A 15,891-nucleotide genomic window follows, 5' to 3' on the forward strand; every position below is an offset into this window, starting at 1 on the left:
ATATTTATTCACCGATCATATGGGTAACATGTGCTCATTGCTGTCCAGACCAGCCATGGCACGTTTACCAACGGGCTCCCCGCGAGAAATGATCGAGACGGTGTCCGAGCAGCTGGGCTGCAGCGCTACGTCGCGGGAGGTTGCCGCTCACCTCGACCTGCATGACGACCTGCAGCATTTACGACAGGAGTTCCTGGTCCCTACAGTAGCCGATCTTCCACCATGTGAGTGCACCACCGCTAAATGTGCACTCCAACTGCTCAACTGATTTCATGTATGCCATTCGGCATAACCTCTGTATCAATAGGATTTTTGTTTAACTTATTTCTAACATTTATTTTGCTAATTGCTCAGTTGGATTTTGCTGATCCAGCAACAAAAGTTGTGCAGTATGCCTCATTTTTTGTACATATTTTGTGAAATTTAGGAATACATATTTTAGATGGGGGGGTGTGGGGGTTGAGTGCACCACATGTGAGGATCAGGAGAGGCTGCTAAAGCCCAAATTATAATACAGCTAAAACAAAAATAATAATACAGCTATAATTTACATTTACGGCATTTAGCAGATGCTCTTACCCAGAGCGACTTATAAAAGTGCTTTGTCGTTTACTCAAAGAATATATCCTAGTACAGAACAGTAGGTTAGAATTAGACGTACCAATGAACTAGAATACTGTAGAATACAGGGATGAATGCTGATACCTAGAAGAGCAAAATACATAAGTTCTATCTTAAACAATGATAAGTGCAATAAACAATAAGTGCTAGAGTTTGTCAAACAACATATATAATACCCTACAATAAGTACTAAAGCTGTTTGGCAGCTTTAGCGGCATGGAGTTTCTCAGTCACCACTATGAGGGCCGTTTCAGTAGAATGTGCCGGTTTGTAGCCAGACTGATTGGGATCATGCAGCTGGAGACAATTGATTATAAACTGCTCGTTTGAGGGCTTTTGAGAGGAAAGAGAGAAGTGATACCGGTCTGTAGTTGGTAACATTAGAGCCATCGAGTGGGGAATCCTTGAGGATTGGTACCTCCCTGGTGGTTTTGAATGCAGTAGGCACGTATCCAGAAGATAAGGAGTTGTTGATGATGACAGAGATGAAAGGAAGCAGATCTCTTGCGATTGTCTGTAACAGAGCGGAAGGAATTGGATCCAGTGGAAATGTAGTCAGATTGCTGGAAGTCAGGAGTTGAAGAATTTCATCTGAGGAGAGAGGAGAAAAAGAAGTCAGAGAGTTGGATGTTGGGGAATGCACATTGGTTAGAAGAGTGGAAACAGAGGAAAAGGACTGGCAGATTGCCGCAACCTTCTCAAAGAAGGTGGTAAAATCCTCCGGAATAAGAGATGGGGGGGGGGGGGGGGGGGATTAAGGAGAGAAGAAAAAATAGCAAAGAGCTTGCGTGGATCAGATGATGATGATTCGAATTTCTCTCTGTAGTAGGATGACTTTGCCAATGTTACTCCCAGTGAGAACTTGGAAAGGAGAGACTTGTATGAGCTGAGGTCTGAATCTGAGATTTTCTCCACAGCCTCTCTGCAGTCCCTAGTTATAATTATAATACAGCTAACACAGTAATACAGCTATAATTATAATACAGCTAAAACAGTAATACAGCTATAATTATAATACAGCTAACACAGTAATACAGCTATAATTATAATACAGCTGAAACAATAATAATAATACTGCTATAATTATAATACAGCTAAAACAGTAATACAGCTATAATTATAATACAGCTGAAACAATAATAATAATACTGCTATAATTATAATACAGCTAAAACAATAATGATACAGCTATAATTATAATACAGCTAAAACAATAATAATACAGCTATAATTATATTACAGCTAAAACAATAATAATACAGCTATAATTATAATACAGCTAAAACAATAATACAGCTATAATTATAATACAGCTAAAACAATAATAATACAGCTATAATTATAATACAGCTGAAACAATAATAATACAGCTATAATTATAATACAGCTAAAACAATAATGATACAGCTATAATTATAATACAGCTAAAACAACAATAATAATAATACAGCTGTAATGCTCATTTGGTAATTCTTTCTATGTATAGTGCTGAATCGCGTATCTAGGAGTATCTTACTGTTGTACTGGGTAGGGTTCATTCTATGAGTAGATGACAAAGCACTTTTGTAAGTCGCTCTGCTAAATTCCATAAATGTAAATGTAATAATTTGGTGACCACTCAAGAGACATAATAACCCCACTCCCAACCCAACAGCTGACCTGACCCTCAGGGATGGATCGGAAGAGTGCATTTACTTTGTGGGCAACTCTCTAGGACTGCAGCCTAAAAATACCAAAAAGTACATTGATGAGGAGTTGGAGAAGTGGGCAAAAACGTAAGCCACAATGGAACACTTCATACACACTCCACAATGGAACACTTCATACACACTCCACAATGGAACGCTTCATACACACTCCACAATGGAACACTTCATACACACTCCACAATGGAACACTTCATACACAGTATACTGTGGAACACTTCATACACAGTATACTGTGGAACACTTCATACACACTCCACAATGGAACACTTTATACACACTCCACAATGGAACACTTTATACACACTCCACAATGGAACGCTTCATACACACTCCACAATGGAACACTTCATACACAGTATACTGTGGAACACTTTATACACACTCCACAATGGAACACTTCATACACACTATACTGTGGAACACTTCATACACAGTCCACAATTGAACACTTCATACACATTATACTGTGAAACACTTCATACACAGTATACTGTGGAACACTTCATACACAGTCCACAATGGAACACTTCATACACACTCCACAATGGAACACTTCATACACAGTATACTGTGGAACACTTCATACACAGTATACTGTGGAACACTTCATACACAGTATACTGTGGAACACTTCATACACACTCCACAATGGAACACTTCATACACACTCCACAATGGAACACTTTATACACACTCCACAATGGAACGCTTCATACACACTCCACAATGGAACACTTCATACACAGTATACTGTGGAACACTTTATACACACTCCACAATGGAACACTTCATACACACTATACTGTGGAACACTTCATACACAGTCCACAATTGAACACTTCATACACAGTATACTGTGAAACACTTCATACACAGTATACTGTGGAACACTTCATACACAGTATACTGTGGAACACTTCATACACAGTATACTGTGGAACACTTCATACACACTCCACAATGGAACACTTCATACACATTATACTGTGGAACACTTCATACACACTCCATAATGAAACACTTCATACACACTCCACAATGGAACACTACATACACACGACACTGTGGAACACTTCATACACAGTCCACAATGGAACACTTCATACACACTATACTGTGGAACACTTCATACACAGTCCACAATGGAACACTTCATACACACTCCACAATGGAACACTTCATACACACTCCACAATGGAACACTTCATACACACTCCACAATGGAACACTTCATACACACTCCACAATGGAACGCTTAATACACACTCCACAATGGAACACTTCATACGCAGTATACTGTGGAACACTTCATACACAGTATACTTTGGAACAATTCATACACAGTCCACAATGGAACACTTCATACACAGTATACTGTGGAACACTTCATACACACTCCACAATGGAACACTTCATACACACTCCACAATGGAACACTTCATACACACTCCACAATGGAACGCTTCATACACAGTCCACAATGGAACACTTCATACACAGTATACTGTGGAACACTTCATACACAGTCCACAATGGAACACTTCATACACAGTATACTGTGGAACACTTCATACACACTCCACAATGGAACACTTCATACACAGTATACTGTGGAACACTTCATACACAGTATACTGTGGAACACTTCATACACACTCCACAATGGAACACTTCATACACACTCCACAATGGAACGCTTCATACACACTCCACAATGGAACACTTCATACACAGTATACTGTGGAACACTTCATACACACTCCACAATGGAACACTTCATACACACTCCACAATGGAACGCTTCATACACACTCCACAATGGAACACTTCATACACAGTATACTGTGGAACACTTCATACACAGTATACTGTGGAACACTTCATACACACTCCACAATGGAAGACTTCATACACAGTATACTGTGGAACACTTCATACACAGTATACTGTGGAACACTTCATACACACTCCACAATGGAACACTTCATACACAGTATACTGTGGAACACTTCATACACAGTATACTGTGGAACACTTCATACACAGTCCACAATGGAACACTTCATACACATTATACTGTGGAACACTTCATACACACTCCACAATGGAACACTTCATACACACTCCACAATGGAACACTTCATACACACTCCACAATGGAACGCTTCATACACACTCCACAATGGAACACTTCATACACACGACACTGTGGAACACTTCATACACAGTATACTGTGGAACACTTCATACACAGTCCACAATGGAACACTTCATACACATTATACTGTGGAACACTTCATACACACTCCACAATGGAACACTTCATACACACTCCACAATGGAACACTACATATACAGTATACTGTGGAACACTTCATACACAGTATACTGTGGAACACTTTATACACACTCCACAATGGAACACTTCATACACAGTATACTGTGGAACACTTCATACACAGTCCACAATGGAACACTTCATACACATTATACTGTGGAACACTTCATACACAGTCCACAATGGAACACTTCATACACATTATACTGTGGAACACTTCATACACACTCCACAATGGAACACTTCATACACACTCCACAATGGAACACTACATATACAGTATACTGTGGAACACTTCATACACAGTATACTGTGGAACACTTCATACACACTCCACAATGGAACACTTCATACACACTCCACAATGGAACACTTCATACACACTCCACAATGGAACGCTTCATACACACTCCACAATGGAACACTTCATACACACTATACTGTGGAACACTTCATGCACACTCCACAATGGAACACTTCATACACAGTATACTGTGGAACACTTCATACACAGTTCACAATGGAACACTTCATACACATTATACTTTGGAACACTTCATACACAGTCCACAATGGAACACTTCATACACACTCCACAATGGAACACTACATACACAGTATACTGTGGAACACTTCATACACATTATACTTTGGAACACTTCATACACAGTCCACAATGGAACACTTCATACACACTCCACAATGGAACACTTCATACACAGTATACTGTGGAACACTTCATACACACTCCACAATGGAACACTTCATACACAGTATACTGTGGAACACTTCATACACACTCCACAATGGAACACTTCATACACACTCCACAATGGAACACTTCATACACAGTATACTGTGGAACACTTCATACACACTCCACAATGGAACACTTCATACACACTCCACAATGGAACACTTCATACACACTCCACAATGGAACACTTCATACACACTCCACAATGGAACACTTCATACACAGTATACTGTGGAACACTTCATACACACTCCACAATGGAACACTTCATACACACTCCACAATGGAACGCTTCATACACACTCCACAATGGAACACTTCATACACAGTATACTGTGGAACACTTCATACACAGTATACTGTGGAACACTTCATACACACTCCACAATGGAAGACTTCATACACAGTATACTGTGGAACACTTCATACACAGTATACTGTGGAACACTTCATACACACTCCACAATGGAACACTTCATACACAGTATACTGTGGAACACTTCATACACAGTATACTGTGGAACACTTCATACACAGTCCACAATGGAACACTTCATACACATTATACTGTGGAACACTTCATACACACTCCACAATGGAACACTTCATACACACTCCACAATGGAACACTTCATACACACTCCACAATGGAACGCTTCATACACACTCCACAATGGAACACTTCATACGCAGTATACTGTGGAACACTTCATACACAGTGTACTGTGGAACACTTCATACACAGTCCACAATGGAACACTTCATACACACTATACTGTGGAACACTTCATACACACTCCACAATGGAACACTTCATACACAGTATACTGTGGAACACTTCATACACACTCCACAATGGAACACTTCATACACAGTATACTTTGGAACACTTCATACACAGTATACTGTGGAACACTTCATGCACACTCCACAATGGAACACTTCATACACAGTATACTGTGGAACACTTCATACACAGTTCACAATGGAACACTTCATACACATTATACTTTGGAACACTTCATACACAGTCCACAATGGAACACTTCATACACACTCCACAATGGAACACTACATACACAGTATACTGTGGAACACTTCATACACACTCCACAATGGAACACTTCATACACAGTATACTGTGGAACACTTCATACACAGTCCACAATGGAACACTTCATACACATTATACTGTGGAACACTTCATACACACTCCACAATGGAACACTACATATACAGTATACTGTGGAACACTTCATACACAGTATACTGTGGAACACTTCATACACATTATACTGTGGAACACTTCATACACACTCCACAATGGAACACTTCATACACACTATACTGTGGAACACTTCATACACACTCCACAATGGAACACTTCATACACACTCCACAATGGAACACTACATATACAGTATACTGTGGAACACTTCATACACATTATACTGTGGAACACTTCATACACACTCCACAATGGAACACTTCATACACATTATACTGTGGAACACTTCATACACACTCCACAATGGAACACTTCATACACACTCCACAATGGAACACTACATATACAGTATACTGTGGAACACTTCATACACAGTATACTGTGGAACACTTCATACACACTCCACAATGGAACACTTCATACACACTCCACAATGGAACACTTCATACACACTCCACAATGGAACGCTTCATACACACTCCACAATGGAACACTTCATACACACTATACTGTGGAACACTTCATACACAGTATACTGTGGAACACTTCATACACACTCCACAATGGAACACTTCATACACACTCCACAATGGAACGCTTCATACACACTCCACAATGGAACACTTCATACACACTATACTGTGGAACACTTCATACACACTATACTGTGGAACACTTCATACACAGTATACTGTGGAACACTTCATGCACACTCCACAATGGAACACTTCATACACAGTATACTGTGGAACACTTCATACACAGTTCACAATGGAACACTTCATACACATTATACTTTGGAACACTTCATACACACTCCACAATGGAACACTACATACACAGTATACTGTGGAACACTTCATACACATTATACTTTGGAACACTTCATACACAGTCCACAATGGAACACTTCATACACACTATACTGTGGAACACTTCATACACACTCCACAATGGAACACTTCATACACATTATACTGTGGAACACTTCATACACACTCCACAATGGAACACTTCATACACAGTATACTGTGGAACACTTCATACACACTCCACAATGGAACACTTCATACACACTCCACAATGGAACACTACATATACAGTATACTGTGGAACACTTCATACACAGTATACTGTGGAACACTTCATACACACTCCACAATGGAACACTTCATACACAGTCCACAATGGAACACTTCATACACACTCCACAATTGAACACTTCATACACATTATACTGTGAAACACTTCATACACAGTATACTGTGGAACACTTCATACACACTCCACAATGGAACACTTCATACACACTCCACAATTGAACACTTCATACACATTATACTGTGAAACACTTCATACACACTATACTGTGGAACACTTCATACACACTCCACAATGGAACACTTCATACACACTCCACAATGGAACACTTCATACACACTATACTGTGGAACACTTCATACACAGTCCACAATGGAACACTTCATACACAGTCCACAATGGAACACTTCATACACAGTATACTGTGGAACACTTCATACACAACAGTGCAGTCCTTCATTACTTAAAGTCTAAACCTATTAAATCTAAAATGATCTTGCTGTGTCACACACCTTATAAATCATCCATTTGTTTTAGCTGTAGTTTTCAGCCATGACTTTCCTAATATCGCTGAACCTTCTGAGCCAGGCTAACCTGAGATGGTTGTTTACAGAGGCGCCCATGGTCATGTGATGGGGTCGCGACCTTGGGCATGGGCCGAAAACAACCTAGAGGCCCTCATGGCAAACATTGTTGGTAATGAATTATTAATAAATGAATGTATAGAATATTATAATAATAATCGGTTATTATTATTATTATTATTATATTTATTATTATTAAGTGAATGCTTCTGCTGTAAGATATATAATGCAAAAATGTCCCAAACTAGGCTTGTATGGAGCATAAAATGAAACTACGATTTTTCTTGAATTTCTTATTGTATACCATTCTAATAGAATAAGGCGTAGCAGCGTTACTGCTAACTTTATTGTGTGTGTGTGTGTGTATAATAAGGTGCTAAACCAGAAGAGGTTGCCTTGATGAATGGTTTGACAGTCAATCTTCACCTTCTGATGGTAAGTATCTGTGGTAATAATAAACCAGAAGTAGTCCGCAGTCCTGTTCTCAAAGTCCTTTCTCTTCCCCCTCAGCTTGCTTTTTACAAACCCACAGCAAAACGGCACAAAATCCTCCTGGAAGACAGGGCCTTTCCGTCTGACCATGTAAGCAGAACCTTTCCGACCCTCCTCCCAACACTCCCTGACTCTCACTAAGCACCACTTTGCTTTGTAAACATAAAGTCCCGGTTGGCGCCCCCTAGCGTCCCTGTCTCCATGGTTTCCCAGGCTCGTGTCTTTGTTTTGCTTTGCTTCCTTGTTGTGGTTCCGTGCCTTTCATTAGTTATCACCTGTGCATTGTTAGACCGTGTTTGCTGGTCATTGTAATTCTAGAGTCTGTGTGTTCAGACTAACCTTGTGTGAGGCGAAGCCTGTTTGTACTCCATGCCTTGTTCGTGATAGCTTGTGTTAATTCTAACTTTTGTTTATCCTGGCCTCTGTGTTATAGGCTGATCCCTGTTGGTCATCGTGTGTCATTGTTTTTGGTTTATTACGTATTCCCGGACTCTACGTGTTGGCTCACTGACCCTGGACCGTACTAACGACTCTGAATATAGAGTTGCCCTTAATAAATCACGCTCTTCTCAGAGTGTGCATCCGGCTCACAATCACGCCACGTTACACATAAAGAAAATGCAAAGAAAAATATGTGTGCTAACTTTCTTAAAAAAGCATCATGCCAAGTGTCATGAAAGTAGGTGACACTACCAAAAGACGACACAAGATGCTCCCTGAATCAGCCTTACACATGTAAAACCTTTGATGGTGATAAAGCTCACAGTTGATGCCATGTAAATGTAAAATTTCATGCATCGCGCCATGTGGTAGCATCACATCATTTTAAATTAAGTATTTTTCAATTAAAATGTTGCATTGGCCAGTTTTTGTAGATAAAGATGAGTTCATTATTTTAAGACACTGATATGTATTTTAATCTGTCAAATTGTCTTGCTAGCTAGCCAACATTTGCTTGTTGTCTGCCGGTTGGAAAGACCCATGGAGGTTACTGGCTGCTAAAGTTACCAAATTGTTATGAGAACAAATTGTTTGTCAGCCTGCTTCTTTTGATTGTTATTTATATCAGACTATCATTTAGCAGGAGAAAGGACTCTAAACATCATCTCTACACAGCTTTGCAACGCTTGTCAGAGCAGCCAAGATGCTAACATTCTCATACCTACTTTCTCACAGGGTACATTACGAGTGTTAACATTTTATAAAGACAGAAATGCAACAGGATATGTGTGTTTATGTGTGTGCGTTTTATAGTATGCGGTGAAGTCTCAGATACAACTACGAGGGTTTGAACCCAGCAAAAGCAGCATCTTCCTTAAACCCAGACAGGTAACACTCCACTTTCTTATGACCTATTTAGTCTGTTGTTTACTCTACCAAAAACAATGATGTGATTATGTTCCCTGGTCCACATTAGGGGGAGGACACCCTCAGGACAGAGGACATTTTGTCCAAAATCGAGCAAGAGGGAGCCTCCATCGCTGTGGTGATGCTCAGCGGAGTCCAGTACTACACTGGCCAGCTGTTCGATATGGAGGCTATCACCAGAGCAGGCCACGCCCAGGTGACATCACAATGCACTCTACAGCGCAGACTCAGTGCTCAAGCTGTGTGTTTTCCTCTGCAAAATTGGCCCGGGATGTTGACTAAATGAAGGGGACTGACGTTGGCAGTGAAGTGAAACAGAAGCGTCTAGAAACTAAGCCTCCACACCACTGTGTTTCAGATAGATACGTAAAAGCTAGTGATTTAGGCTGAAGTTCAGTTTTCTTGGGAGTGTTAAATGTGTGTTTTTGTAAGTGTGTGTGTGTGTGTGTGTGTGTGTGTGTGTGTGTGTGTAGGGCTGCTATGTGGCCTTTGACTGTGCACATGCAGTGGGTAATGTGGAGCTACAGCTACATGACTGGGGGGTCGACTTCGCCTGCTGGTGCACATATAAGGTCCGTCTGCTGCTTCTGTGTGCTGTGCTCAGTGCTAGTGTGTATTGGTAATGTACTGTGTTCAGCATGTTCTGTGATCTGGAATATGTGTTATAGTAGTTTCTTTGTTTTGGTAAATATGTGCTTGGATCTGTACTGTGCTCAGTACGGTCATTTCTCTCTGTTGTGTTCAGTACATGAACTCTGGAGCTGGTGGCTTGGCAGGAGCGTATGTACACGAGAAGCATACGGACACAGTCAAACCTGCGTGAGTGTCGTGTACCACCCAGTCCCCCAGGGGCCCACTTATGCTCACATTTTAAAGAATGTGTAAAAAGGAGAAGATTCTATTAATTACTTTCTCTCTCTCTCTCTCTCTCTCTCTCTCTCTCTCTCTCTCTCTCTCTCTCTCTCTCTCTCTCTTTCTCTCTCCCTCTCAGACTTCTAGGCTGGTGGGGGCACAACCTGAAGACTAGATTTCAGATGACCAATGGTACTGTGTACACTTCACATCTCTGTTGACCGATTTCTGTCTTATAAGTCACTACTTACTGTTCGAAGATCTAAGCAATCAGAGAGCTCCTGTGTGACTATTCAGGCACAGTGTGAGTGTTCACATCACTCCCTGGTTAGGGCTCATGAACCTCTAACACCACCCTGTGCATGCTACCGATTTCTTGTGGTTAAAGACTTCATTGCACTGTGAAACCTATTTTAGCTTGAGCATAACTGTTGGCACGAGCTCTGATGATGTCCCTGTTTGCACAGTGATGGATCTGCAGCCAGGAGTTAAGGGATACAGACTATCTAATCAACCCATTCTCCTGGTGTGCCCCCTACAGGCCAGTCTGGAGGTGACGCGATTAAAAAAGCATATTCAACAATGACTTGCATTACCATATGTGTTTATTTTCCACTAGATGTGGAGGATTCAAAAGACGTGTTTAGATTTCATATCAGATGCAGTTTTGGCTCAAATACACACCTGCAGTACAGTCTATTATTAATTTAGTCCTTATCATTAAAAAAGTCTGATGAAAAATAATAATAATAATAATAATGTCTTATTATAATATTTACTTTTGTATTTTGTTTTGAAAATGGCAATTGGCTTCATTAGATCTTTAATAAGACCACCATGACAGATCTGAGGAGGAAATCTGTGCTGTTGACTGGCTATCTGGAATACCTGCTCCAGTACCACTACAGCCGGGACGAGGCCGACCCAGGCAAGCCCTACGTCCGCGTCATCACTCCCAGTGACCCGGCCCAGAGGGGCTGCCAGCTTTCCCTCTCATTCTCTGTGCCCATCCGTGCCGTTTTTAAGGAGCTGGAGAAGAGAGGAGTCGCGGTGAGGGACAGAGCACCAGACACGCTCCGTCTGACACTGTTACACACACCCGACCACAAACACTGAACACGCTCCGTCTGACACTGTTACACACACCCGATCACAAACACTGAACACGCTCCGTCTGACACTGTTACACACACCCGATCACAAACACTGAACACGCTCCGTCTGACACTGTTACACACACCCGATCACAAACACTGAACACGCTCCGTCTGACACTGTTACACACACCCGATCACAAACACTGAACACGCTCCGTCTGACACTGTTACACACACCCGATCACAAACACTGAACACGCTCCTGCTGACACTGTTACACACACCCGACCACAAACACTGAACACGCTCCGTCTGACACTGTTACACACACCCGATCACAAACACTGAACACGCGCCGTCTGACACTGTTACACACCAGCACTGAACATGCTCTGTTTGACACTGTCACACACACACACCCGATCACAAGCACTAGACATACTCCTGATACTCTTTCACAAACTCTCCCACTCACGATCACTGCACATGCTTCTTCTGACATGTGCACTAACGATCGTGAACACAGTATATACTGCGTCTGACACTCACATGTACTCACAGTCATGAACTGGACATACTCTATATGACCCTAGGTGACTGTCCTGCCCCCTGACCCAGACTACACCTCCCAGCTCCCGGCCTCTGTCACTCCTCCTAGGCTCCTCCCACTTCTCTCATTCCATCTGCCTTCCCTGATCACTCTTCCACCTGCTGTTTTATTTCCTCCTGTTTATACCTGCGTGTTTGTACCTGCATGGTATAAACACTGAGCGTTCTTTCTGTCTGTGGTTTTGGTTTCGGTCTAACCTGTTCCCTGGTTATCACTTTTCGTCTTTTCTTTCTCTGCTTTGGTTGTTTAATTGGCCTGACGCCCGGTTTGGCTCATCTGGGACTGTTTTCTCGACTACGACTGTCTCTTCGCCATGCGTTGTATGTGCTCGCTCCGGCTTCTGACTCCAGCCTGCATTTTGACTCCGACTTTGGAATATCCCTTCCATAACGAACACCGGACGCACTACCTCTGACACTATCACATGCGCTCCCGGTCACATGGGCTGCGTTGTGGCATTTAAAACACAGCAGCCACTACATGCATTAAAGACCACAGATGTAAGCTGTCAGGAAGGGTTCCAGCCTGCCAGTCCTCTAAGTGGTTGTACACTTGTCCAGTGTCTAATGCTGCACCTGTGCTCAGCTCATATACAAGTCTAATACCATCCTAACTTCCTGCTACTAGCACCTTTGCTGTACGTATAGCATCAGTCTGAGGCCATGAGTCTTGCCTGTCTGTCTCTTATTTACCCTCCTGTGCCTGTCCCGCAGTGTGACATGAGAGAGCCTGACATCCTGCGCATCGCTCCCGTTCCTCTCTACAATTCCTTCACGGACGTGCACCTTTTCATCAGCATCCTGGAATCAGTGCTGAGCGCACATGCGTGATTCTGCAACGCAGGACTCACCCGGTGCGGCGGGGGGGGGAGATATGATGGGTTTTTTTGGGCTGAAAATAAGCCACTGCTGCTGACGTGGTTTCCAATGATCTCACAGAATGAAATCACATGAAGCATCTTACTGTCCAAGAAAAGCAACTGAAACCTTAGCATCAGCTGGTCTAACATTCATCCTGAGCATATTGCAGTGGGTTTGCTGATCACAAAACACTTTTCTTCATCCTCACATGGCTGAAATGAAGGTTTTGAAGATCAGATGCACCGATCCTGCCTCGTTGTCTCATCGCTGACATACATGGACATGGCCCTGTATGGGGCAGTGACCGGCATTGTGGCTTGTACTGATGAGTGATGGGTTGCTGTGGGTACCACACACCTCACTGCCCCGAGTGCCTGGCCCCCCAATTAACATCATCGGTATTACCCAAGATGCCCTGCTCTTAATGTGGCCAGCTCTGTTTATGTCCTATTACCTTGACTGATGCCTTCTCTACAATTAGATATAATTGGCATATCAATATGCAGAAGCTAAATGGATTAGCCTTCTTTTAAAAGTAATGAGGGCCTCTTGCCTCAGCTTGTGGGGGAAAATTTACATTCATCTCTTTTATAGATTGAAGGAGGGGCACTGACATAAATAATTTACTTTAAATAAATGAGAAAAGATGGAATTCATGCTCTCTGAACATTTTTTGCTGCTGAATTTAAGAATACTAAATAAACGGACATCTAATATGGGAGAGACTACGTTATGTCAATAAGATATGAAGGAGGGTTATGGTTTGTGCATGAGGTACTGCGATATTGTGTTTTAATTCATAATGTAGCTTCCTAACATGCACCTTGTTTCAAAGGACCCACGGAGGCACCTCCCTCTCATTCTACTTCTGGTCTGATTTCACAGGCAGCCAGCGCCCTCTGCACTCGTCGATTCCGCACAACATGACCTCCGGCGTTTTTATTTTCCCCTGCCTGCTCACGCTTGAGATCCAATCGCTCGGAGTCTGTGGGTGTTTCTGGGAACTGCTTGACAGCACGCAGATGCCGCACCGCACCACACAGATGCCGGATCGCGGATCCGAGCACATTGCTGCGTGGCCTTTGCCTGCAGAGTTCTCCTTCTGCACCTGGCCTACAACACATCACGGTCGTCTGTGCCGGCGCCGAGCTCAGCCGAAGCTGATAATGCTCAGCAAACCCCCTCCCCACACACACACACATACCCCACCACCCCACCCAAGGCTCTTAACAGCCTGGCCTATGACACATTCCTAAGATCTGTTGTTAATATCTGCCTGTGACTCAACCAGAAGAAATGCTAAGGTGTATCATCAAACATGTTACATTTTCTTGTCCTAAACTCATATGATCTGTTATTTGTGGAGATCAAAAATCCATGAATGTGAGATGGTTTATTAGCCTTTATGATTTGTTTAGCATTTGTTGCTGGAGTTTACATGAGTACACAGTGGTAGAAAATTATTCAACATGAGGACTTGCAGTTCAAGGGTCATCTATGAAAGTTTGTACTTTAAAGCGTCAGAAATCAAAGGAAACAGACAAAGGTTTTAGTGTATGGTTCACGGACTATTTTCGTGGCTGTCTGAATACACAAAAGCACAACAAATCCCATTCATTTCAGGCCATTGTACACGTTACCTGTAGCGATCTGCTTGTCGTTCTCCTAGCTGCAGATAGATATGGTGGAGCTGGATGTGAGCGTGTTCACCCTCATTGGCTGGCGTGCAGGGGACAGACGCAGCACGGCTTTGTGCACCGTGTTCTCTCCCAGGTCCTGCTTCACATCAGTGTGAATGGACAATGTACTGAAGTACTTATCAGAGGTTTCCATCAAAGGCATTTGGCACTCAGAAGAACGGATGAAAGAGCTGTTTTCAGTCTTTTATTAAACACTTATTAAACGCTTCATGAATACCAGAGAAAGCAGAAGAAAGCGGATAAAATACTATTGTGACGTAACAGTTGGAGGGGCGAAAGTGAAAAATGACAGAAAACCAACAAAGAAGAGAACGAAAGAAAGCAGCTCAGAAAGAAATCACTTTTTAATGTGTCTCAGCGATTTCTCTTTCAAATCAGATACTCTAACCTTGTTAGCATCTGCACTGATTTCCATATTAATGACCCCTTCTGAACCTTCAAAGTCATGAATAATTGACAACAAATGAAATGTTTTGATTGTCGTTGCCACAAAGCATATTTAAAGTTTTATATGTTGCTTCCTAGCTAATTGTGGAGATGATGCTGCATGCAAAGTGTGTCCTGGGTTAGGCTG

General features: G+C 42.1%; 1 protein-coding gene across 5 annotated transcripts in view; it reads left to right on the plus strand.

The window, feature by feature from the left end:
• The window catches only part of kynu (kynureninase), a 30,276-nt gene that overhangs the window by 373 nt on the left and 14,012 nt on the right, over positions 1 to 15,891 (plus strand). Inside the window, exons 2-14 of one of the 5 annotated variants that reach the window (XM_035532729.2) lie at positions 49 to 224; positions 2,276 to 2,396; positions 8,368 to 8,450; positions 8,712 to 8,773; positions 8,849 to 8,920; positions 10,085 to 10,159; positions 10,248 to 10,394; positions 10,672 to 10,770; positions 10,944 to 11,017; positions 11,190 to 11,242; positions 11,518 to 11,603; positions 11,870 to 12,100; positions 13,471 to 14,271. In XM_035532729.2, coding sequence (XP_035388622.1) covers positions 56 to 224; positions 2,276 to 2,396; positions 8,368 to 8,450; positions 8,712 to 8,773; positions 8,849 to 8,920; positions 10,085 to 10,159; positions 10,248 to 10,394; positions 10,672 to 10,770; positions 10,944 to 11,017; positions 11,190 to 11,242; positions 11,518 to 11,603; positions 11,870 to 12,100; positions 13,471 to 13,587 — 1,389 coding nt within the window. In that variant the 5' untranslated portion in view covers positions 49 to 55 and the 3' untranslated portion in view covers positions 13,588 to 14,271. Of the gene's footprint in view, positions 1 to 19; positions 225 to 2,275; positions 2,397 to 8,367; positions 8,451 to 8,711; positions 8,774 to 8,848; positions 8,921 to 10,084; positions 10,160 to 10,247; positions 10,395 to 10,671; positions 10,771 to 10,943; positions 11,018 to 11,189; positions 11,243 to 11,517; positions 11,604 to 11,869; positions 12,101 to 13,470; positions 14,273 to 15,891 lie in introns of those variants that run through there. The other 4 variants (XM_035532721.2, XM_081710499.1, XM_081710501.1 and 1 more) reach the window with 4 other exon arrangements.

Source organism: Electrophorus electricus, chromosome 3, assembly GCF_041902795.1.
Source record: "Electrophorus electricus isolate QZ-2024a chromosome 3, ASM4190279v1, whole genome shotgun sequence".
In the NCBI taxonomy this organism is placed as follows: Eukaryota; Metazoa; Chordata; class Actinopteri; order Gymnotiformes; family Gymnotidae; genus Electrophorus; species Electrophorus electricus.